The 25,159-nt window shown below is 44.7% G+C and overlaps 1 protein-coding gene across 1 annotated transcript in view; it reads left to right on the plus strand.

Annotated features, from left to right (window-relative positions):
• Positions 1 to 2,105: 2,105 nt before the first annotated feature.
• Positions 2,106 to 25,159, plus strand: part of COL6A3 (collagen type VI alpha 3 chain) — a 48,887-nt gene continuing 25,833 nt past the window's right edge. Inside the window, exons 1-11 of the mRNA XM_062506662.1 lie at positions 2,106 to 2,193; positions 3,083 to 3,700; positions 7,372 to 7,974; positions 11,985 to 12,587; positions 14,825 to 15,424; positions 16,712 to 17,278; positions 19,939 to 20,559; positions 21,695 to 22,294; positions 22,874 to 23,476; positions 23,649 to 23,657; positions 23,859 to 24,458. Of these exons, the coding sequence (XP_062362646.1) occupies positions 2,106 to 2,193; positions 3,083 to 3,700; positions 7,372 to 7,974; positions 11,985 to 12,587; positions 14,825 to 15,424; positions 16,712 to 17,278; positions 19,939 to 20,559; positions 21,695 to 22,294; positions 22,874 to 23,476; positions 23,649 to 23,657; positions 23,859 to 24,458 (5,512 nt within the window). The remainder of the gene's footprint in view (positions 2,194 to 3,082; positions 3,701 to 7,371; positions 7,975 to 11,984; positions 12,588 to 14,824; positions 15,425 to 16,711; positions 17,279 to 19,938; positions 20,560 to 21,694; positions 22,295 to 22,873; positions 23,477 to 23,648; positions 23,658 to 23,858; positions 24,459 to 25,159) is intronic.

A 25,159-nucleotide genomic window follows, 5' to 3' on the forward strand; every position in this document is an offset into this window, starting at 1 on the left:
GCTGGAAAGAAGACACAAGGATCATCAAAATCCAACTCCTGGCCCTGCACAGGACACCCCAACAATTCCACCCTATGCCTGAGAGTGTTGTCCAGTATTTCAAGCTCTTCTAGGCTTCTATACAATCCCAAGGGACACTGCAAGTGAATCCCACTCAAAAACTTAAAGCTCTTCCATAAATTTCTTCCCAGAGGGAATACTCTCCCATGAGTTTGGGTGGGTGGTTGTCATTAGCTTGGTGCTTTTTGCAGAACTCAGCTCTGGGACCTACAGACCTTTTTGTATTTATGTGCTCAGGGGAAAAGCCCTCTCCATGTGTCCTTTGGGTGAAACTATTTTTTCTGGGACCAAGATGTCCATCAAGGACACGGTCCAACTGGGCAGGTTTGCTCCTGCTGGAGGTACTGAGAGGTCTGGAACAGCCAGGGGGATGGATGGGTGCCAGCTCACAAAGGTGATGATTTAGTCTCTTTAGGAATGACAATGATACCCCTGGGCTGCAGCAGTTGACCCTGTAAACTGAGAGGTTGCCAATAAAAGGGAAGACTTTGCCATATCTTGATTAACATTGCATGCTAGCTTCTGGCTCTGGGGGCCTGTTCAATGTCTCTCCACATGGTATTATTATTATTATTATTATTATTATTACTACTACTACTACAATACGTTGGGGGAAAGGCAGAGGAGAGATTTTGCCAGACTCATGCTATAGGACATTCACAAATTCCATCTGGAGCACAGGAAAAACCAAATGCTGCAAATATCCCAAGAAAGACCAGACCCCAGCCCAGCTTTGATGTGCACGGAGCCAGAGGAATTGTCAGGATCTCAATGGGTTTCAGGGAACCAGGTGGAAGTTGTCCCCTCCTTTCCACAGAAATGCCCTCGGATATCCCTGAAGAGTGTCTCTTCAACAAAAGTGGGATTAGCTCCTTATGTCCAGATTTTCCCATATTCCCAGTTCTTGTTTCTGTTTCCAGCCATGCCAGCCATGACCATCGGTGTAATTACCACAGTTTTCCTCAAAAATAAGAGTTACTCTTCCCCTAAGCCCTCTTAGGCTTTTGTATTGGTCATAACTATCTGGATCGATGGAATTGGCAAGGATGGTAATAAGAAAATGGAATCACATTTTTTTTTCCTTTTATGCTGACCTGGGTAACAGTTTGATGTATTGGAGTCACTTTGGCTGATTTGAGCAATTGAACTCCTCTGAGGGAATAAAAGGTATTAAATCACTGTGTTCCCTTTTGGGAGGATATTTTCCCAGTTAAGACAGCCTTGCTGGTTTCTGCTCTGTAGGCTTGGAAATGAAGATTAAATAATAATTTGGTCATCTCCATGACAACAGGAACACAGCCTTCATGGTGGAGACGTTGTTTCAGAAGGCTTGCCAGGTGGATCACAGATAAGAAACTTGCTTAAATTATATTTTTTGGCTCCAGCAGATAAAATATTATTCTTGGTGCCTTTCCAAAATATGATCAGCCAGCACAGGCTATTCCACAACCAGGGCTCTGAGCCTGGGGTAGTCCAAGGCCTTTTTGCTGTGCAGCCAGATCATGTGGCTTACTTGGGTCTGGAGTGCTTAAATTTCCATCTGTATATTTGGGACAGCTGAAAAGGTGAGCTGAGGCAAAGGGGGATGTTCGGGTCAATTATTGTGGTGTTTGGAAGAAATAAAGTGAGAAAAGGCAACAGCAAGAGGAAGTATGTTGGCAAAAATGTATCAGCTGGTCATCCATGGGTGGGGAAGGCAGGTGGAGACGTCTGTGTATTTTGGTAGTAGAAATCTAAGCATTTTCCTATATATTATGTATTTCCTGGGACAGAAAAGGCAAAAAAAAAAATCATCTAATTCCACAGAGGTGGTTGAAGGTCAATTGTGTGAATTGTCACTCTGTCCAGCAGCAAAGAATTCTTTTTTCCTGCCAAAGTGCCACAAAAGCCCTGTAAACCCACATGATTTGGCTTTTCTACCTCATGCCTCATCTGTGCCTGACCAACACTGCGCTATTTTTCACTCTCCCTGTTTTCCTCCCTTAGGTCTCACGTCAGGTGCTTTGAAACAAAGAGAATAAAAGAAAAACTCATAGAAAAGCAAAATGAGGAAACATCGACATTTTCCCCTCGTGGCAATGTTTTGCCTCCTGCTCTCAGGCTTTGGCTCGGTTGGTGCTCAGCAGCAAGCAGGTAAGCCCGGACTGCTTCACCTGACTTTGGCCCTGTACAACCACTCATTGGCACTGTTTGGTGTTTAATGTGCATGTCCATGGAATGTTGTGGATGGATTCTAGATGTTCTGCTCCTCAGCTCCCACCTTGCTGAGGGTCCTTGGGACCCAGGCCTTGGCCAACACTCACTGTGCCTCCCCAAGCATGACACTGGCTGGTGCCATGCAGTGGAGGATGCTTTGCAGGGCACCAGGGTGTGGGACCTGCACTCAGGGTGGTCCTGAGAGGGTCTTCTCCTGGTCAGAGCTGTTCTACCCTCCCTGCATGTGTAGGAGGGCTTCTAGCAGTGAGAAGAGCACCGCCACTAACCTGCAGAAAGGCTGTTTAAAGAGGTGGTGCTGGTGCCTTTGGGACCAGAGCTGGTGTCACCAAGTGGGTGTTAACAACAGGAAAAATACGGATAACTCATGCCAACACCCAGGCTGCTTAAACCAAGCTGTCCTTCCTTCCTTGAGCACCACCATGGAGCCAGCAAAAACCATGCAAGAGACACGGGCAGCTAGAAACCAAATGAGCCTAAATTCCCAGGTGAAGCTGCCAGTGTCTCTGTCTGGCTCAGGGCTGGTGTCCAAACCCATGGGCGAGGGTGCAGGAGGACAGAGACACCTTGGCTCCCCCTCTCTGGGCCGGGCAGGTCGCATGCTCTCCCTGAGCACCTGCGGTGCCGGGGCTCTGGTGGCTGTGTGGTTGTTCTTCAGTGCTTCTCATTTATCTGCGGGCAATAAGGGGAAGCTGAGCTTCACTTTCACCATGCCAAGGAGGCTGTTGGTTGTTTGGGTGAGGAGGAGGAGGAGGCATGCCTGTGCTGACCAATACAAAATCCTAAACCCCCATCTGTTTTTTTAAAGCTGTCAAAACCGTTGCTGTGGCTGATATAATATTTCTAGTGGATTCCTCCTGGAGCGTTGGGAAGGAACACTTCCAACTCATTCGAGAGTTTCTGTATGATGTTGTAAAAGCTTTAGATGTGGGAGGAAATGATTTTCGCTTTGCCCTGGTCCAGTTCAGCGGAGACCCCCACACAGAGTTCCAGTTAAACACCTACCCCTCCATCCAGGACGTCCTGTCCCATATTGCCAACATGACTTACGTGGGGGGAGGCACCGAGCCTGGAAAAGGATTAGAGTACTTAATGGAGAAGCACCTCACTAAAGCTGCTGGAAGCAGAGCCAGTGAAGGCGTGCCCCAGGTTATTGTAGTGCTGGCAGACGGACAGCCCCGCGATGATGTGGCTCTGCCCTCATCTGTCCTTAACTCGGCCCGTGTAAAGCTGTTTGCGGTCGGCGTTCAGGACACAGTGGAAGGGGAATTGCAGGAAGTAGCAAGCGCACCCCTCGATACGCACCGCTTCAACCTAGAGAATTTTACTGCTCTCCACGGCATAGTTGGAGACTTAGTGGCGAGTGTCCGCTCCTCCATGACTCCAGAAAAGGCTGGAGCCAAAGGACTGGTAAAAGACATCACAGGTAATGGCTGACTGGTGGTATCTGCTGGCGCTGTGCTGTTTGGCGTTGCCACTCCGTAGGGGCAAGACTGAGATGGACGTTCAGAGGCTTAAAAACAAAGGTTTGAAGCGTGTGACCCCTTGTTTGCAGCTGCTGAGATGCTGTTGTTTGCAGACTGCAGGGCTGCCAGGAGTCAGGGCAGGTATTCTTGAACAGGCAGTGGCACCTTGTGGCCATCCTTTGGCACATATGGTGTGGAAATTCAAGCACAGGGAGCTCAGCAGGTTTAGTAAATTGCCCTGTCCTGTTCACTCCCACGGTGGGGAAACAGGGGATGAGCACACCAGACCTGACAGTGACCCTGACTGAAAATCCTCCGGGGATCAAGAAGGTCACTGCTGGTTGTGGGGAACCAGGTGGGGAGACAGGGAGATATGCAGTGCACCATTCCAGAAAGTCACATTCTTAGCTGAAGACAGCAAAAGAAGCTGGGTGGGGAATTTCTCTGCTGAAAGCCCACCCATGAGCTGTCCCTCATCCTCTTGCCTCATGCACCTGGAGAAGGTGTGTGGTTGGAGAGTCTTCTCTGCAAGCCCATGGCTTCCACCTGCTGGAGCACTGGACCTTTCCTGTAACTGAAACCTCCCTGCAAACCTCGTTGGCTTCAATGGACCTGCACTGACTGCAAAGCAGGGCCCAATTTCCCTGGAAAAAAGAAACAAACCAGTCTTCCTCCATCCCTTCTCTGTTTATGAAATTCCAGCATGGCAAGAACCTTCTGAGCAGCTATGTTGTTTTTCAAAACAGAAGTCCTGGGGATCAAACCTTTCTTTTTATTCCTGAGACTCCATCTGAAGGTCGAGAGCTTGTGGGGCGACGTAAGGCCACGGCAGTGTGATGAGGCAGTGTGACATTAATCCCCCTGTGTTGTCTTGCCTGATTAACCCTCATGCCAGACTCCATCACTGCATGACACCGAGCAACACCAAAAGGCTGTGCTCATGTGTGTTTTTTGTCGTGCAAAGCGCTTGACAGGGCAAATATCCAGGTCACAGAAAAGCCACAGGGGAGTAGTTGCCCCACAAATATAACAAAAGTCTCGCCATTGCTGAGGAAATTACACCAATATATGTGGAAAATGAATGTTGTACCCAACTTGATGACAGCTCTCCGATGGCTGTTGGGCATCTTAGCCATGAAAGAGCCCAGTGCTTCCCTGTTGAAATCGATTGGGGAGCTGGTCTTTGGAAGCTGGCTGTCCTCCTCTGGGCCATGCCAGCAGGTAACCCCACTGAATAGAAATATCTGGAATCACAGGCATTCCTTTCAAAGCTTTAAAGCAAAATTTATACTTCATGTATACCATGCATTTCCAAGTTAGTTTCTGCTTAAAGGTATTTTTCACAAGCATTTCCTTCCCATCCTTCTAACACAAATTTAAGTTAATCCTACTGTTGTAGTGTTGCCCCTGTATGACTTGCATGGGTGATATGCAGAGTATTGAACATGGGAAAAGATGTTACAGGTCCTAAACTTTGGACAATAACAGTGTGCAAAACATGGTACAAATATCTGCCTAAGAGTTTAAGAAGTCATTTATTCAGCTGATTACAACATATGGCATTAAAATGTATAAAAGTGCTATGGATGCTATGGTAGAAACGAGCCCTAGTATGAAATAGAAGTGTAAAAAAGCCCCAGCCCTGTAGTGGTTTTAGTAAAGAGAACCAAAACTGTTGGTCTGTGGCAGTCCCTGGAGCTGACTCATGTAAGTACAACAGTCAGCCCCAAGTTTGCCCTGAAGTATTTATTAAATTTGAGCTGCCTGTCTCATCTGACCCTCTTTGCTTAGTTGTGTAACCAGCATGCTTTTATTTGTTCTCCACACCAGCTTGTTCCATAAATGTGCACTGAAGTACAAGGTTATTTTACAGTGATGACAAATTATCCAACACATCTGTTTCTTATCTATTTTCTCTTTGGTGGGAGCAACCCATTAGTGTCTGGAATCTTGCTCCTCCAAAAAGTTATCCAGGATATCTAAAGCATCCCTGGGTAAAACCACTGTGATAGTTCCCTTTCATTTTTAAGATGAAGTGGAACGTGTACATCCCAACTGAAAATGGCTGAGTAAAACCAAGCCTAAGCACCCCTAAATTTTCTTCAATGGAGAAATAAATCCTGGAGCTCCTTGAAATTCTGAACCCTGGTAATTTCCTCTGAGCCAACACTGGTCATTGAGTTGGTCCAGGAGAGTGGTAGTGACTTGGAGACCTTCTCCTTTGTCGCTGGAATTGCAGCATTATTTGGATTTCCTGGTTTATGAAAACATGTACCAGTAACACAGCTAAAACAGCAATAAATAAACAATTTACTGTCAGTGCTGGTTAATAAGACCTTGGATTTATTCCTGGCCTTGCTAAACCACATGCCAGCTTTTCTTCTGGTTTCACCCTTGGCTTTCAAAAGTTGAGAGCTGACTGGGAGAGATTTCCAAATGTCACTTGTCAGTCATCTGCAAATAGTCTGAAATTTGAGTTCTTAATGTTAGTGGAGAGTAATAGCATGGAAACATCCGAGTATCCTTTGGGGTCCTTTCCCCCCTCTTTTTTGCATGCAACACGCTGGTGATGTTGATGGTAAAATTAGTTGAGCAAAAGGAATAAGAGCAGACACCAGGGCATTTTGGGTCTGCTTTGGTAAGTCTCACAGCAAAAATACTCCCCCTCAACACCACGTTCATACTATGTGCAAGCTTTGTTTGGTGTGTGTATATCCTCAGCAAATGCTTGTTACCATCTAGGTATGGTCACAACAACTAGAGTTGGATAATTGTGTCATGACTGATTTCATCACCCTTTTTTAACCTGATTCTGCATTCCTTGATTGAATATCCAGAATCCATATGAAGAATACAGACCAGACCCCTCTGGCAATAACCAACCCATCTTTGTGCAAAATATTTGAAGTGACAATTTCTGTGTGGCCTTGGTTGAGAACTGTGTGGGTCAGCCTGCTAGACACATAAATTTAGGTGGATGCTGGCAGCTGGTCAAAGAAAAATAACTAAAACCTTTTCAATTGTTTCTAACAAATGCATTTTAAATAATAGTTATTCATGGTGGAGAAGCCCATATATTCAGCCTCTGTGTTTAACCAGCAAAAGAGCAGAATCATGTCAGAGAAGCTGAAGCTTTCCCTGCACCCAGTAAATGTTGGATTTTTTCCTCCCAAAAAATAGAAGACAGCAGTGATAAACACCTCCTCACCATCTACCTTCGGCATGAATTGCCACCAAAGTCCACCTTTCTCTTTTGGCTCTGTCTAAATATTGGACAGTACTGGCCACTGATGGAATGTATCTAGATTTCCAAAACCTGTATTTTAACAAGGTTTCTCCTTGCATGCCAGTAATGCCAACCCCCATGTTACTACAGCCACAGGCTTGTGTTGTGTCCACTCAAGCCCTCCCTTGATGGGCTGTGGATGCTACTGGGAAGACCCTTAGAACTCATATTCAATCAGAATGCAGAACTAAGAGGCAAAAGTCACCTCCTCAGTGATCACATTATTTTGTTTTCTCATTTTCGTGTTTCTCACTGGTTTTCCAAGAATCATGTCAGAACACTGTTACAACTGCATGTAATCACCCATTTTAATGCTTTCACCTTTTGCATTTCTTTTTTTTAAAGCTCAAGAGTCCGCTGACCTTATTTTCCTTATTGACGGATCAAACAACATCGGAGGTGTCAATTTTCCAGCCATACGCGATTTCCTTGTAAATTTGATTGAAATCCTCAGAGTTGGAGCTCAGCAGATACACATTGGGGTGGTGCAGTATAGTGATCAACCCAGAACCGAGTTCGCTTTGAACAGCTACTCCACAAAAGCGGATGTCCTGGATGCCGTGAAGGCACTCGGCTTCCGCGGGGGCGAGGAAGCGAACACCGGTGCGGCACTGGAGTTTGTGGTGGAGAACCTCTTCACCCAGGCGGGAGGCAGCAGGATAGAGGAAGCGGTGCCTCAGATTTTAGTGCTGATAAGTGGTGGAGAGTCTAGTGATGATATCCGAGAGGGCTTGTTAGCGGTGAAGCAAGCTGGTATATTTTCATTTAGCATTGGGGTCCTGAATGCTGACAGTGCAGAGCTGCAGCAGATTGCTACTGATGGAAGCTTCGCCTATACTGCCCTGGATATCCGTAACCTTGATGCTCTTCAAGAATTAATACTGCCCAACATTGTTGGAGTGGCCCAAAGACTCATTTTGTTAGCGGCCCCAACCATTGTGACTGAAGGTACGTATGCCTTTCTAGACCCTTGCATTTTGGTGAATCGATGAATGATTGAGCTTTTGCACGCTTTACGAGCATATTTAAAGATTAAAGTATTTTTAATTTTTTTTTTTTTTCAATTAATCTCTCTGGTCTGGTTATGGGGAAACAATGTTTCCATGCAGAAACTCATTGGCCCAGTGGGTTATCTCTCAAAAACCACCAGGCCTTGTTGCAATAACTGGCATGACATGGAGTGTTTTAAAAGACAGGAACAGCATATTAAAAAAAAATGGGTCTAATAAAAAAAAAATCTCATATAATCCTTATTGAGATATCTAAGCACCCTGGGAGTAAACACTGCAGCACTGCCAGTTGCCAAAATATTTATGCCATGTTAGCTTACATTATATGTCATTTGGAAGTGTCATGGCCCTAAAATGTTGCTAAGAAAGGTAACAGGAATGCTAAATGGATCCCTATGTACCACAGTTGAAATTATCTACTTGCTAAAACAGTAAAATTCCACAACTCACTGAAGCTCTGGGCTTCCCTTGGTAAAATTCCTATGTTGTTGAACTTAAAAACTGAACAGCCCTTAGCTCTTTCGTAGTGAAATTGCTACCTTTGATCTATCAGCTGAGAAAGTTTACAGCTTTCCACGAGGCCATGGGGATCAAAAATGCAGGTGTTAATATTCCACTTAGGTCACTTTGTCACCCATAAGTCCCATTGATATTATTTCTGGGCTAGCATCAGCTCATATTCATCAGTGGTAGAATAATGAATATCTGGATTTATGGGGCAAATAGGTGATTTATGAAAGACATAGTATGTCCTGTTGCAGAGGAGCTGCTGCACTTAATTAACAGGATGCTTAATGCAAACAGCACTTTTGGGATCCTGTTGTCAGTCTGGAGTTCTGTACACAGTGTTCCTTATGGTGTATGTTGACATATAAAGCTGCATTCCAGATGTCTTTGCTGATCCATGCCTAAACATGATTACTATCCTGTGGCTCAAATCAAAGGGAGGAATTTGCATTAAAGATCATTTTATGACCTTGCCTTTATTATTCCAGGAAAGAACATTAAGAACTTTTTCTTGTAGCACCCTACAAGAACCAAATTTAGCCAAATAATGTGAAGTCAGCATGTGTAGCTAAAATGTGTATGCTGGGATCTGTGCAACTCAGTGGAAAACCTCTCTTTCCTCCTGTCTGATTTTTAACAGTTTGAATGGCAAGATTAAAAAAAAAAAAAGTGGTACATTTTATTTAATCTGCACTTGTATATTTCTCACTTAAAGTGCCAGCTCATTTGTGGAAGGAGCTTCATCAGCCTGTACAGTCACATACAGATGGATGTGCTAAATGGGGAAGTAGATTATTTTCAAAGGATCTTAGGGAATTCCCTACCCCTGGCACCCATGGAAATAAATTTTGACTGGTTTGCTTGAATTATATTAATAACTTGGAAGGCCACGCTGTAAAGCAGTTTGGGACACTGCAGCCCAAAAGGGATGCCTAACCCTTGGAGGTGCCAAGTGCTCCTATGAAATACTGAAGTCATCTCGCTTCACTTCAGCTTGCCTGCTGCTCATCCTGGGATGAAGGGGTGTTAGAAAGTGGTTTTCTGCTCCTTCACCTGCTGGGAGAACCTGGATCATGAAGTTAGATGAGGTGCTTCACCAGACAGCTGACATGGCAACAAGGATGGAACTACACAGGGCTGGGTTCAGTGCTGACACCCTCCAACACTCCCAACTTTGAGAGTCAAAGATACAATGCTTTGATCCCAAATACTTTGAAATTCTTGGGAGACTTGCCATCAGCTTTACAGAGCTCTAGATTAAACCCTATGAGATGTGCACAGCCCTCCTTAAAGGCTTTTGCATTAATTGTGTCCATGCAAACCATAACCGTGGGTTGTTTCTTCCTGTGTGTTTTGGGTTTGGTTCTTGCATTCCTCTGAGGAAAAATACTGAGAAAAATACTGATTTGAGAGCTGCAACACGTATGAGAAGCGAAGGGAATTTTTCCTTCCCAGCCTCCCTCATCTTTCCAAAGCCCCTTTGATGTTTCCCCCAAAAGATAAAAGTTTCCAGGCTCTCCACTTTCGGGTTTCTAGCTGCTAACAAGCTAAGGATGTGCTTTGGACATTTCTCCTGGGTCATACAAAGTAGCAATGTCAGCCCTTGCTATCCATTTGGAAGCTTTCTTGTTTCCAGCTCTCTCCTCCTTGGAATAACTGAAGAGGGAAAGAAAATCTGGCTGGAGGGATGAATGCTGGAAATAATGGCTTTGGGAAAGGGATCATTTAAACAAATGCTTGTTGCTTTGTCCGGAGCTCTGTTCTCACAGCCTGGGCAGCCAGTTGCAGACCACTGGCAGCTCAGTTGAGGTTGTGGCTTGAGAAGGGCACCACCACTTTTGCTTTGTTCATGTCGTCATTATTTTATGCCTGATAGTATCATGGCAGGCAATTTTAAACTTCCATTTTTTACAACTGGTCCTTAATGACACTATTTCTAGCACGACTTAATGAGAGGCATTTGCAAAGGTTCACACTTGCTGATGCAGGCAAGTCTTTCAGGGTCTGAGGGCAGAGGGACAGCCAAGTCACAGATGTCATTCCCAGCTCCAATTCACCCCTTGGGGCAGCCCAGTTTTGTGGCACTCACTCATAGTGAGAAACCTGACGGCACCCAGTCTTTGGGAGCGTTGCTATCCATGGCCAGCTGGTGTCTGGCCAAGGAGGACTGCGGCCAAAGTTTTGTTCTTTGTTGAAATCCAAAGTAAACAGCCTCCATGCAGAGGAGCTCTGACGGGCTGGGGGCTGCTCTTCTCCATCCAGGCAGGGCAAGGCAATGTTTGCTACTGATTGCCCTGAGGGGTGTGAGACCCCCAGAGGACCGGGGGTCCTCTCCCCCCAGGCTGTTCACTGGGTGTGGCAGTAAGCTTGGGAGGTGATGGACCTGCCTCCTTGAATCCTGAACCCGTCTCAGGAGCTCATAGGTGAGTGGCTGATTTAAGGATACCCCAAGTCAAACACAGCACAATCATCCACAGTGCTCCAGCGTGACTTGGAAGCAACAGAAAGTTTCCTTTCTTACGTCAGTGGCATGAAATCAGGGAGGTGATGATGTGAGAGGATTTGTCTAAAAGATGGTTTCAAGATTAGGCACCATGATAATCATGTATAATGCTGTTAACACAAACATATTTGTCTTGTTAATATCTACCTTAAAATATATATTTGCTGTATTAAATATCATGATACTTTGGTTCCAGTGCCACACAACAAGGTTTTTTTCCTCCCTAACTATCTTTCTTCAGACTTAGCCAAGGCACTGGAAATCTATTTGTGTCCTTTCTGTGTCCTGTGCCATCATCAATAATAAAGTTTCAGAAGTTACAAGCCAGGGAACCTGTTTGTTAAAGACAAGGCCACCAGAACATAATCCAGCTCATCCATGACTGGGCCAGCTGTGCTGAGAAAAACCATAACTTGTTTTTGTTAGATAAGGAATAGGATTTAAGATGTGAAGACTCAAAAGTCAGGTGTGTTGAGTAGGTGGAGACTGTTCTTTCCTTGTTTCATTGCTCTCAGGAGCCTAATACTTTTTATACCAAACCACCACCATTCAAGTGGTTCCTAAGCAGATAGAAGGAGCACCACCTGCTTATTTTACCTCACATGCCCTCTGAATACCAAGATTTCTCCTTACTGCCTTTCAATCTTGCTTTGACATGTACATGTATTTTAATATTCAAGTGTGTAAAAAAAAATCACAGTTTTTGCAACTCTTCAACTCTTCGTTGTTTTAGAGAGGGGAAACAGTCAGATTTAATATTAGCCTCCTGCTAGAGCCTAAAAAAAAAGAGTACTGTTTGGAAAGCAAGACCTTTTTAAAGGTGTTGAGAGTAGCAGTACTCCAAGCAAACAAGAGGTCCTGAACGTGTCTGAGCTGTTGACAGAGAATTGATGCAGTGTGTTTCGAAGGCTAACATGATGTTCATATTTAACTTGCAGTTATTGAAGTGAACAAGAAGGATATAGTCTTCCTGATAGATGGCTCAACTGCTTTGGGGACTGCCCCCTTTAACGCAATTCGTGATTTCGTTGCCAAAATTGTCCAAAGGCTGGAGGTTGGACCCGACCTGATCCAAGTGGCGGTGGCACAGTATGCAGACACCGTGAAGCCAGAGTTTTATTTTAACACCCACCAGACCAGAAAGGATGTGATGGCCAATGTGAGGAAGATGAAGCTCATGGGTGGCACGACACTCAACACTGGCTCGGCACTGGACTTTGTGAGGAACAACTTCTTCACCAATGCTGCCGGGTGCAGGATGGAGGAAGGGGTGCTGCCCATGCTGGTGCTCATCACTGGGGGTAAGTCCAGGGATGCTGTTGACCAAGCCGCGGAGGAGATGAAAAGGAACCGGATAGTGACCCTTGCCGTTGGGTCCAGAAATGCTGACCTGGCAGAGCTCCAACAAATTGCTCACGAGCGAGATTTTGTGTTCAACCCAAATGACTTCCGCCTTCAGTTCATGCAAGCCATCCTTCCTGAAGTGCTGTCACCTATCCGGACACTCTCTGGAGGAGTGATTGTTCCAGAGCCACCGGCAGGTAATTAATGGCCTTTTTCTAATTAAGGAGGTGTGGTATATAAGCTTGCCAATTCTTATTCAATAACATGTAGAGATAATGGGGAAAACCACATCAAACGCATGTTCCAGCCTGGTTAAATGTGAGTGCATGAGCAGGTTAGTGAACTTGGTAGCATGGTTGTTACATCTTTATCCTTTGTTACGGCTTTATTCCTTCCTGGAGATTTTTATCCTGTTCTGATTTTGTCACCAACATTTAAAGGCCTGGATGTGGAAGATGTGCTTTACTAGTTAGGTACCCAAATTGCTCAGTGGAGGCTTTTGCTCTTCTTAGGGTCTGTGTAGCCTATGAATGGGACATCTGTGAATGTTAAAGTCTCTTCCTCAGTTTGGGAATCATCCATAGAGGGTGTTTGCTCAGCAAAGCAGAAGTTTCTTAGGAGTTTAAAGAACATAAGCCAGCTTATTTGTGGAGATGTTCAGAGCTGACATTGTTGGACTGAAACTGACCCTTTAAGAATGTATTTTGTTTTCTTATTATTTACTCAGCTCAAGCCCTAAGAGGCATGCAAGTATATTTCAGTGTTGATTTTCATTTAATCTATTTGGAAGATGATCCAAAGCTCCATAAAACCATTTTTAATTGTCCTTGCCATTGACATCAGTAGACTTTGGAAGAAACCAACTGATAGGCTCGTGTCTTTTGAGGAAGTTCTCCCTGCATTTCAAGAGATGTTCCAGCTGCATAGGGATTTTATGCCAAATTTCTCAGGATTTCTTCACAATCAAGATGCTTAAGATGAAATCCATGTTGTACTAGATCATATTTGAACCTTTCTGTCTCATGGCATATGAACATTAGGAAAACCAGGATTTCCTCCAGCTCCCAGTAAGATCAATAATGAGGCTCCCTTGGCTTAAGTAGCCATTGAGTTGTGTCCTTGTTTTTTCTAGTTTCTCATGTAATTTAAAATTATAAACCACAGTGGAAAAGAAACAGAATGTTTGGAAAGAATCCTGCAAGAATTAAAGCATGTGTCTGATTTACATGAGAAGATGACATTTTGAAATCAGTTTGCCAATATTTGTCCTTAATGAAGATGAATATCACAGTATTTATCATTTAATAAGCTTTGTTTCAGAGTGTGTTTCCAGCTAATACAGTTTTGCATGGCTATACACCAAACCTGACGTGTTTATTTTTCAATGTAAATAAAAATGTTCCTGTGTTTTCTTGTACTTTAAAGGTTATTCATGCAGCTTTTCTCTTTTTCCAGTCTTTTTTGTTTTTGTGCTCACAGCTATTCACATACATAATAAGCAAGGGATCATATCCTACTCCTACAAATTATTATTGATAGAAAACCTGACTTTGACAGTGGGCAGTTGCATTTTAACTGCCTATTGTCTTACCCTGGGCCTTGAACAGCCTTTCTCTGGGAAAAACTAAAAAATACAGAAAGCCAAGACAATCTGTAAAATCGGAGAGCCATCACTGTATTCTAAAGAGCCCTTTATTTCCTTTTTGTTCTGAATAACTCAGTATTTATATATATTGTATAGAGGACAGCAAGCTTACAAGGACAAGGCAAGCTAGAGAATGGATGAATTTAGCCAGAAATGCTTTAAGCACAAATATAATGGGCAGAATTAGCAATGGACATAAATAAATCTTTGAATAACTCATTTGGAGGAAGGCATCTAGGGGGATGCCTTGGACGACATCAGTTCTCTGAGATTTTATTTAAAAGCTTGGCATTATTGTCTGTGATCTGGACATGTTTAGAGCCAAAAAAGAGCACAGGGTGATGACCCTGTGGTGTCTTTGGGGTGTAGACCTGTATCCTGGAGCTCAGATGCTTGGAGATAGCCCAGGAAGGATTTAACCTTAAAAAAAGTAACCAAGAGCTAGTTGCTTACTGCCAAAAGTGGGGAATTTCTCCCCATTCAACAGCCCACAAAATGGATGTCTATAGCAACAGACAGTAAAGTGCAGAGCTCAAGAAGGCAGGTATCCTCAGGTAGCTGTTGGGCCTGATATTTAAAAGTGTTGCTAATCCTTCCCTGCTCAATTCAGTCATTTCCAGCAAGGTCCTTGTTACTTCTATGCTGATCACACCCTTGCTTCTTTCTCTCTCTCCCCTGCCTAACACGGTTCACATGCGTGTACGGCGTATGCTGCATGCACACATGATAAAAAATTCCCCATTTTTGTTTTCTGTGATGTCTCATGTTGTTTTCTGTGCTCTACTGCAGTTCAAGTAACCAAAAGGGATATCATCTTTCTTTTGGATGGATCACTCAACGTTGGAAATGCCAACTTCCCCTATGTGCGGGACTTTGTTGCCACCCTAGTTAACTACCTTGATGTCGGCAGTGACAAAATACGAGTTGGCTTAGTGCAATTTAGCGACACTCCCAAAACCGAGTTCTCCCTGTACTCCTACCAAACCAAATCTGACATAATCCAGCGCTTGGGCCAGCTGAGGCCCAAGGGGGGCTCTGTGCTGAACACTGGCTCTGCGCTGAACTTTGTGCTCTTGAATCACTTCACGGAGGCCGGTGGGAGCAGAATAAATGAACAAGTGCCCCAGGTCCTAGTCCTGGTGACAGCAGGGAGCTCTGCTGACCCCTTCCTCCAAGTTTCCAATGAATTAGCTCGGGCTGGAGTGCTGACTTTTGCTGTTGGCGTTAGGAATGCGGATAAGGCAGAGCTTGAAAAGATTGCCTTTAATCCAAGAATGGTGTATTTTATGGATGATTTCAGTGCTCTGGCAGCTTTACCCCAGGAGTTAAATAAGCCCATAACAACATATGTTAGTGGAGGTGTGGAAGAGGTTCCACTCGCCCCAACAGGTAATACCTACCTTCCTGCATGCCGACTGCATGAAGTTAAACTTGTTTAAGTGAATTTCTTGTTTCCGTTGTACACCTTGACATGTGTCCAAGCCCCGAGTCGTCAAAGTGGTTATGGCTGTGCTTAACTTGATGATCTTTAAGGTCCCTTCCAAACCAAACCAAACCAAACCAAACCAAACCAAACCAAACTGTTGTATGATTCTATGAATACATGGCTTGACACTGGCAGCTTTTAATTCTGTACAAGTCATGGCTACCACACCTCAAAAAGCACAGTTTTAAGTCTTTTTGTAGGTCAGAACCAAAGGAAGACCTGAGTGAGTCTGTGTCCACCAGTCACTGACTCTGGTGTTCCCTTGCTGTTCCCATAATAGGGCCACAACCTGTAAATGTATCATGTGCACTAAATCAGGCAATGGAAGTGTGAGATTTTTGACCACAAGAAGTGGTGTGGAAAGGTTAAATTCATGCTAAAGAACACAGAGGAGCAGAGGTCTAGTGAGGAACAGGTGGATAAATCCATCCCCAGAACCACTTCTGGTCAAAGTGATGTCATCAGGCTGTCACAGAGGCTAGATTTTACTCCAGAAATTCAAAGTTATCCTCCAATATTAAACCCAAAGGCTTTTGGCAAGTATAACCCTCTTAAAACAGGTATTTATTGTGGCTACGTGCCCATGAAGACATAAGAACAACTGATATGTGTTAGTATGGAAAAGAGACCATTAAGATTAATATGGAAGTACAAGAAGCTTGGGTTTGCCTTGGGTATTCAGTGAGATCGAAAGTGCATAAAATTGATACAGGTGAAAGGCTGTTATGGCTTTAGGTGCTCCTTGTGATGCAAGTGGGAGAAGATGCAGAGAATGCCTTGTGAACATGGGCATGTACTGTTTATTTGTTGTCTACTGAGCCTTCAAATAGGAAAAAAAAAAAACAAAAAAGAACAGCCTTCCACTGCTTCTTTACTTTGTGTCTGTATTGTCAACATTTTGCCAAAACATCACCAAAATCAGCCAGTTCATGATGTGATCTGATGTCGTACAATATATGATATTTCTGTCTGCTGCCTGAATTTGTTGAGTCTTAGAATAGACATGTCCTTACTTCCCCTTCTTCCTCAGGTGCTGTGTAGTTCTGCAGACTTTGAAAACTTTGGTAAATGAGAATATTGAAAGACTGAAACCCATCTAACTTGTAGACAATTTTCTAGGATGACATATAAGAAGAAAAATGCTTTCATTTCTTTCCCTCCCCCCTTTTTCATTTGTGAATTTATTCTAGAAAGCAAGAAAGATGTTTTATTCCTGATTGATGGCTCAACCAACCTCTTGGGCAGCTTTCCTCCCGTCCGGGATTTTGTACACAAAGTAATTTCTGACCTGAACGTGGGTTCCGATGCCACGCGAGTCGCTGTAGCTCAGTTCAGTGACACCGTCCAAGTTGAATTTGACTTTGCTGAATACTCATCCAAGCAAGATATGCTTATCAAAGTGAAAAGGATGAAGCTTAAAAGTGGGAAGCAACTGAACATTGGAGCTGCACTTGACGAAGCTATAAGAAGGCTGTTTGTGAGGGAAGCTGGAAGCAGGATCGAAGAAGGGGTTCCTCAGTTTTTGATCCTTCTTGTTGCTGGGAAATCAGCTGATGATGTGGAGGAGCCATCAGATGTTCTGAAGCATGCTGGAGTTGTAACCTTTGGTATCAAAGCCAAAAATGCTGACCCCACAGAGCTGCAAAGGATTGTTTACGCCCCACAATTCCTTCTGAACGTTGAATCCCTCCAACGGATTTCAGAGCTTCAGCCAAACATAGTGAACCTGTTGAGAACAGTCCAGCTTCAGCCAACAGGTACAGGGAGCCTCAGGGTTTCCAAGAGGCTGAAAGACATGACTTATATGCCCCAATTAATTGGTAACTGGAACATTTGGGTCTGGTGATGTTTAAAATGATTGTGTAGAAACTGCTGTTGTACTTGGAGTTTCCTTTGCTCACACTCTGATACAGCAAATCATGAACTGCCAAACCAAATTTTAATGATAAGTGGGGAAAATGCCTTTGTTCAGCTTCAAGAGCTGCAGCTGGTGCTGTTTCCAGTGTGTAGAACATGGGACAAACCTGAAATAACAGGTTGCAGTTGTCCCAGAGGTGTTGCATTAATTGATGTGCAATACTGGGCAAGGGCTAAAAGAAGCAAATACTGGCTTGTCTCAAATTCTCTTGCCATCTTCCCTTTTCTGGAGCAGTGGAATCCAGCACACTGGATTCACTCTTGCTCTGTTATCTCTTCCAGGGTATGATGGCAGTTTCTACATTTTCTACATACACACCAATAAATCAGATGCTCTTGACTCAGTTACCACTCAAGCTCAGTAGATGAGATGGATTAATTGAAGGATAATTTTTAGAAAGTCTTCAAAAGAATCACTTGGCCACAACAATAAATTTACACCGCAGTACTGGAAATTATACATGTCCAGCTGTGTGAGTTCCTGAGTCAACCCTAACTGGAGCATTAGCTCATCTCCCAACAGGAGGTGGAAACAAGGAAAAGTGTAATAGCACCCATATCTTCTCTCTGTAAAGCGGCAGATGGACTTAGAATCATAGAAACATAAAAGACAAATAGGGCTGGAAGGAATCTCAGGGTGCCATCTGCTACACACCCTTGTCCCCAGCAGGATCTTTTTGCCCAGAACTAGATGACATTGATCTAATCTGTTCTGGAAACCCATTGGGGTAGACTTCCCAGATCCCATAATGACTTACTTCAATTGCTTTTATCAGACACCACTTTCCCTTTGTGTCATACTTCTGTCTCCCTAGACACAGTTCAAGACTTCCACATCTCCTTCAACCTGAGGAATCAGATGCCAGCTCACTCCTGAATTTTGTGTGGCAGCCTTTTCATCTACATTAGGCTTGACATGTAGATCTTGTCTTGGTCCTTGTGTTACCAGCTGTGTACCCAGCTCATTCAATCATTCCTTGTAGGTTTTATTCTACATTTTCACCCTTGTCTCCCCAACATCAGCCTGCTCCAAATGACCAGAGTGTGGCAATGGCACCCCCTGGTCATCTCCTACCCCATCCTTTCCATGCGGATTCATGACCCTTCCCATATTTGTGCAGTTTCTGTCTCAATCAAGACTTGTGCAATCAGTGCTCTTGAATTCCATCTTCACTTTTAAAATATTTTTTGTCTTGTCTAGACTATTTGGAATCCCTTTGACCACCAAGGACTATTAATAATTGTGCTATTTGCTCAGGGACAGCTGCATCCACCCAGTTTTCCTATTAATCTTTGCTGAAAGACATCCATTCCATAGGAGAAACCATATATTTTTCTTCTTTATCTGCTACACAGGGAATTTTAATAGGACTTTTCCATTGTTCCTGAAGTTAAAAGGAAGTATATGAAACTGGGATACACCAGGCAATGTCTGCTCCATCTTCCCACCTACATTAATATTCCTGTCCTCTGCATTAACCCACCAGGCTTCCAACGATCCTCCTAAGAAATAAATTTGATCTGAAGTCTGCATTAAAAATTTAACTGCCCTTGTTAACTCTTTATATGGCTAAGCATTCATAACTAGATAATTAATATTTTCTTCAGAGGGGCAGATCATGCTTCTGCTTGTCCCACTGGACCTTGCTCTAAACAAGTCAACAGTTCTTTTTGGGATGTCCTCCAGCAGTTGCTGTGTTTGAGAGGCAGTGATGTTTTCTGCTTGGCCAAGATAAAACTTTGCAATTCTGTTGGTCAGCAGCATAACAGGTCAAAGTTCTCTCATCTTTGAAACTTCATGGTCTTGATTTTGAGATTTTTTATTTGTTTCTTTGTGGTTTTTTGTTTGATTTTTTTTTTAAGAAAAATAGTTTGGTCACAATTAGCATGTTTTTTCATGCCTGAAGATAGGAAAGAAAAAAATCCCCAAAGATCAGTATCTAGCATTTTAGAAGAACATTTCAGCATTTTCAGCTGGATGTCCTCTCCAGCAGTTTCTTAATTTTTTTGGAAGTATTTATTTCTAAGTTCAGTTCATCAGAAAATCTCTTCTCTCTCTCTCCTCACCATCTCCCTGTGAGCACTCTCCGTATACCATTTCATCCAGAAACTCATTGTTTCTTGGGAACAAAAGATCCAAGGCTCCTGGTGCATATTTTAACATATCACCTTCCCATGCCCCCTCTGGGAACTGTTGGCTTCTCCCATGCTCGAGTAGGAGATGGCACCCAGAAGTCCTTTGGCACCCTATTTCCTGTGGGTCTATGATTCTATGACTCGGTGGGTAACACATGGAATGTTGGTTTCCACCGACTTCCACCCATCTGCTTCCTCACCAGGAATTGCATCCGATGGCAAAGGAATCAAATCACCTTTCCTGACACCTCGCCTTCCCCTTCCTGAGCTTTGTACTCCTTCCATTCAATGTATGAGGCGAATATTAACAACTCCAACAGAGAATCTCATTTTCCCTCCCCCTTTCCTTACTTGTCTCAAACAGTAGTTGAGAGAGGTGAGAAGAAGGATGTGGTGTTTCTAATTGATGGCTCGGATGGTGTCAGAAGAGGTTTCCCTCTACTGAAGACGTTTGTCCAAAGAGTTGTCGAGAGCCTGGACGTTGGTCGTGACAAGGTGCGCGTGGCCGTGGCACAGTACAGCAACACCATCCAGCCCGAGTTCTTGCTTGACACCTACGAGGACAAAGCAGATCTTATCAGCGCCATCCAACAGCTGAAGCTCATGGGAGGGTCTCCTCTGAACACTGGGGCAGCCCTCGACTATCTCATCAAGAATGTGTTCACGGTGTCAAGTGGCAGCAGAATAGCGGAGGGCGTCCCGCAGTTCCTGATCCTGCTGACTGCTGACCGGTCCCAGGACGATGTCAGGAGGCCCTCAGTGGTCCTGAAGACAAGTGGCACGGTGCCCTTTGGCATTGGGATTGGAAATGCCGACCTCACAGAGCTGCAGACCATTTCCTTCCTCCCAGATTTTGCTATCTCTGTGCCTGATTTCAGCCAGCTGGATTCAGTGCAGCAGGTCGTCTCCAACAGAGTCATCCGGCTGACCAAGCAAGAAATAGAATCTATTGCCCCTGACCTGGTTTTTACATCACCCAGCCCAGGTGAGAAGATGTTTGTGTCTGCACTGAGAGCCAGTGGCAAAATATGATGCTTAGTAACATCATGGCTGCAACACAAACTGAGAAAAGCAAAGATGGTCACGGCTAAGACTCCAAGTCTGTCGTGGTCTCCCTGTTGGTGCACTCAGGGTTAGTAGGAGCTGTGCAATTAAACTGAGCCATCTTAAAGCCCAGCCCCTCGAGGTGGTCCGTGAGGTATACACATGGAAGACCCACAAAGTAAATGCTATTGCCTTAATTTTATTTTAAGTGGATGGATTTTAAGTCCATGCTGTTCCTTCTGGAATGGAAATTGTGTGATTTAGTGTGGCATTAGGTGTGTGCCACACCTTCACGCCACTATAAATGAAGGTCAGCTTTCTGCTAAAAGTAAGACATGCTGATTTTTCCTACTTTTACCTCCTTCATTCACTGGGGAAAGGGAAATTGGAAGCAGGCATCAGGAGAAAGATCAGATCTTATATTTCTGGTCTCCCTTGGAATGAAATCCAGCCAGCCTACGTCTGTTATGAAGAGTATCCACCCTGGATCAGTCCCTTAGAAATTCACTGTTCTACTCTGTTCGTTCATTCCCCTTTAAACCAGACCACTCTCCTCCACCCCCATTTATCAGTGTGATATTCTGCAATAATTTAGGCTCTGAATTACCTGAACTACCACTGCAGAAAACACTTCATTAGGACTCAAAAAGCCTGAAAAGGGAGAAGTTGAGAGAATAATAGGATAGAATATTTCCTAGAGGGAAAAGCCAAAGAAAGAGGGGTGGTTCTGAATGTAAAGCAACCTGTCATGAATAAGGACTACCACCAGGCTACATTTTCTTGGGTGGAGATCTCACAAGGAATTATTTTTCCAGGTGTCCCATTGCTCCCTCTTGCTTCATTTGCTCTGGAAGTTGCTGTTCTTGCCCCCCCTGTGATGTGCCTAGCAGACTGGTTGTGTCTCTGGGTTGAGCCCAGAGCTTCCTGCTGGGGCTCCCAGGAGTTATCCCAGGCAGGGAGAAAAGGAGTACCATCCCCGTGGCCAGAGGCATGGGTCAGTGGTATAGATGATGAGCTTAGATGCTCTCCATAAGCAATTCCTGGTGCTTCTTCTGACCAATGCTTCTGTTCTGCAGCGGGTGTGAAGAGGGACGTGGTGTTCCTGGTTGACGGCTCCCGCTACGCCGCCCAGGAGTTCTACCTTGTCCGCGACCTCATCGGGAGGATCGTGAGCAACCTGGACGTGGGCATCGACACCACCAGGATTTCGGTGGTCCAGTTCAGCGAGCATCCCCATGTGGAGTTCCTGCTCAACACCCACTCCACCAAGGATGAGGTGCAGAGCGCCGTGAGGCAGCTGCGGTCCAAAGGTGGCCAGCTGGTGAACGTGGGGGAGGCCCTGGAGTTTGTGGCCAAGACCATCTTCACCCGGCCCTCCGGGAGCCGCATAGAGGAAGGCGTCCCACAGTTCTTGGTCATCCTCTCCTCCCGCAAGTCTGATGATGACTTTGAGTATCCATCCCTCCAAGTCAAGCAAGTGGGGGTGGCACCTATGATGATAGCAAAGAACGTGGATACTGAAGAGATGATACAGATTTCCCTTAGTCCTGAATATGTGTTCCAAGTCTCCAGCTTCCAGGAACTGCCCAGCCTCGAGCAGAAGCTGCTGACTCCAATTGAAACCCTGACTGTGGACCAAATCAGGCGGCTGCTGGGAGATGTGCAACCCCCCATAGGTAAGGCACTGTCCCTCTCCGGGTTGCTACTCAAACAAATGTTGCCCAACCTCTTAAAATCAAGATTTTCCTTAAAACCAAAGTTAAAACCAAAGTTGTAGCACATGTACAATTTTGAGAGGAAAGCTTCAGATAGATGGCAATTCTACCCAAGTACTTAAATACATTATAACCTATGATTTTCAACTCAAGTACTTAAACATGACACCAATTTGGGTCAATTTCAATTCAAATACACAATGTGTACAATTTCCTATTCCCACTTAGCAGCTCTCTAGGAAACAGGCATAAATCTGGGGCAAAATATTGCTGGAAACATTGACAAATCCAGAGAAGAGTATTAATGAATGAAACAGGCTCTGAGGAATTAATGCCTGCTTCAAATACTAGGCAGACACACATTCTCACTTGTACACAGGCCCTTTTGGAGAGGCTCCCAGAAACACCATGCCTAAAGTTGGCCAAAATATGCCACGTGGTTTTACCTCACAGGACAGCAGATCGCACAGAAATCCTCCAGCAAAGCTTAAACAAAAGCTTGGCACACCAATAATTTCCTCTCTTCTCGCTTCCCCACAGATGTTTCTGGAGATGAAAAGGACATAGTCTTCCTCATTGACAGCTCTGACAGCGTTCGACCAGATGGGCTTGCTCATATTCGGGATTTCGTCAGCAGAATTGTCCAGCAGCTGGAAGTGGGGCCAAACAAAGTGCGGATTGGGGTGGTGCAGTTCAGCAATGGTGTCTTCCCTGAGTTCTACCTGAAGACCCACAAGTCCAAAAATGCTGTCCTGGAAGCCATCCGCCGCTTGAGGCTTAGAGGTGGGTCTCCCCTGAATGCTGGCAAAGCTCTGGACTTCGTGGTGAAGAACTACTTCATCAAGTCTGCGGGGAGCAGGATAGAAGATGGAGTGCCCCAGCACCTGGTGGTCATCCTTGGAGACCGGTCCCAGGATGACGTGGACAGACCTGCCAGAGTGATCACTTCCACAAACATCAAACCTCTGGGTGTCGGAGCCAGGAATGTGGACAGGGACCAGCTGCAGGTCATTACCAATGATCCTGGGCGTGTGCTTGTTGTACAGGACTTCACGGGGCTCTCAACCTTAGAAAAGAGAGTGCAGAATATTCTTGACGAACTCCCAATACCTACAACAGACTCACCTGGACCATTCCTACCTGGTAAGGCTGCTCTTCATCCTGAAGACTTTTCTGAACAGAGTATGGATAGTATCTGTATAAAGTGAAAATGATTCTGCAATAGCACCGTTTGATTCCCAGACCTTTAGTTGCATTGATTAAAAGAACTCTTTGAAGTTGTTGAGTTAGGAAAGGATATAATTAAATTTGAAAGGAGATGAGGGTGCCTCAAGTAATGTGTTATACAAAAATTTTCTTGTATGGATGTAAAATCCTGCCAAGGATCAATGAAACTGAAATGGTAGAAAGGAGAGAGAAATTTCATTTGCAAGGTGCTCCTTCACAAAGTTCTGAGCAGCTTAAATGTTAAAGATGCTGTAAACAATTACTAACAATCGTGTTTTCTTTGTAATCTTTTCAGGAGGCAAAAAGCAGGCTGATATTGTGTTTTTGCTGGATGGCTCCATCAATCTGGGGAGAGATAACTTCCAAGAAGTTCTCCAGTTTGTCTACTCTGTGGTGGATGCCATTTACAGGGATGGCGACTCTATCCAGGTAGGACTGGCCCAGTACAACTCGGATGTCACTGATGAGTTTTTCCTCAAGGACCACTCCACCAAAGCTCAAATTTTAGATGCTATCAACAAAGTCATCTACAAAGGCGGGCGAGTGGCCAACACCGGCGCGGCCATCAAGCACATCCAGGAGAGACACTTTGTGAAGGAGGCCGGCAGCCGGATTGACCAGAGGGTGCCCCAGATTGCCTTCATCGTCACGGGTGGGAAATCTACAGATGATGGGCCAAGGGCCTCCTTGGAAATCACGCAGAAAGGTGTCAAGGTGTTCGCCGTCGGTGTGAAGAACATTGACCTGAAGGAAGTCAGCCTGTTGGCCAGCGAGAGTGCCATGAGTTTCAGAGCATCCACAGCCCAGGAGCTGTCAGAGCTGAATGAACAGGTCCTGGTCACACTGGAAGCTGCCATGGAGGAGAGATTGTGCCCAGGAGCAACAGATGTGACAAGAGGTAAGCGCAATCCCTTCATAATGTTCTCAGGTCATTCTTGAGGTGACTTTTAATATCCAGTGTGTTTTGATGGACTTGTCTGTCCTAATGCTGTTCTTTGCCTATGGCTTGAGGTGAAGAATGGGCTCATTCCTCTTCCAGGAGTCTGATGTAGGCTGCAAACTTTTGGTATATGAGCTGCCTTTCCATGGTCTTCAGCTTGCAAATGACTGGAGTAACATGAGCACAGAGGTGCCACCGTGGTGGAATTCATTTCAGATGTGACAGCCAGGCACTAAATCGCTGGTCTCCTACCACCACATTCAGCCTTTGGACTAAATCCCACTTTAGACTTTCTCACAGGGACATGTTACCAGTATCATCTCAACAGACCAACTTGTTTCTTGACAAAATGAAAAGTGATGGCCCTTGTTGCCCCTCCCTGTGTCTATTACAATATAATTGGAATTTCTGGCCATTCAGGCATGCATGGTATGTTGGAAATCACAGAATCATAGAATTTTAGTATAGTTTGAATAGGAGGGGACTCCAAATACCATCTCATTCTAACTTCCTTGCCAAGAAACATCTTCTACTATCCCAGGTTGCTCCAAACCCTGTCCAGCCTGGCCTGGAACACTTCTGGGGGTGTGGCAGTCACAGTTGCTCAGGGCAAGCTGTGCCAGGGCCTCACCACCCTCACAAGGAAGAATTTCTCCCCA

Source organism: Cinclus cinclus, chromosome 21 (assembly GCF_963662255.1).
Source record: "Cinclus cinclus chromosome 21, bCinCin1.1, whole genome shotgun sequence".
Lineage (NCBI taxonomy): Eukaryota > Metazoa > Chordata > Aves > Passeriformes > Cinclidae > Cinclus > Cinclus cinclus.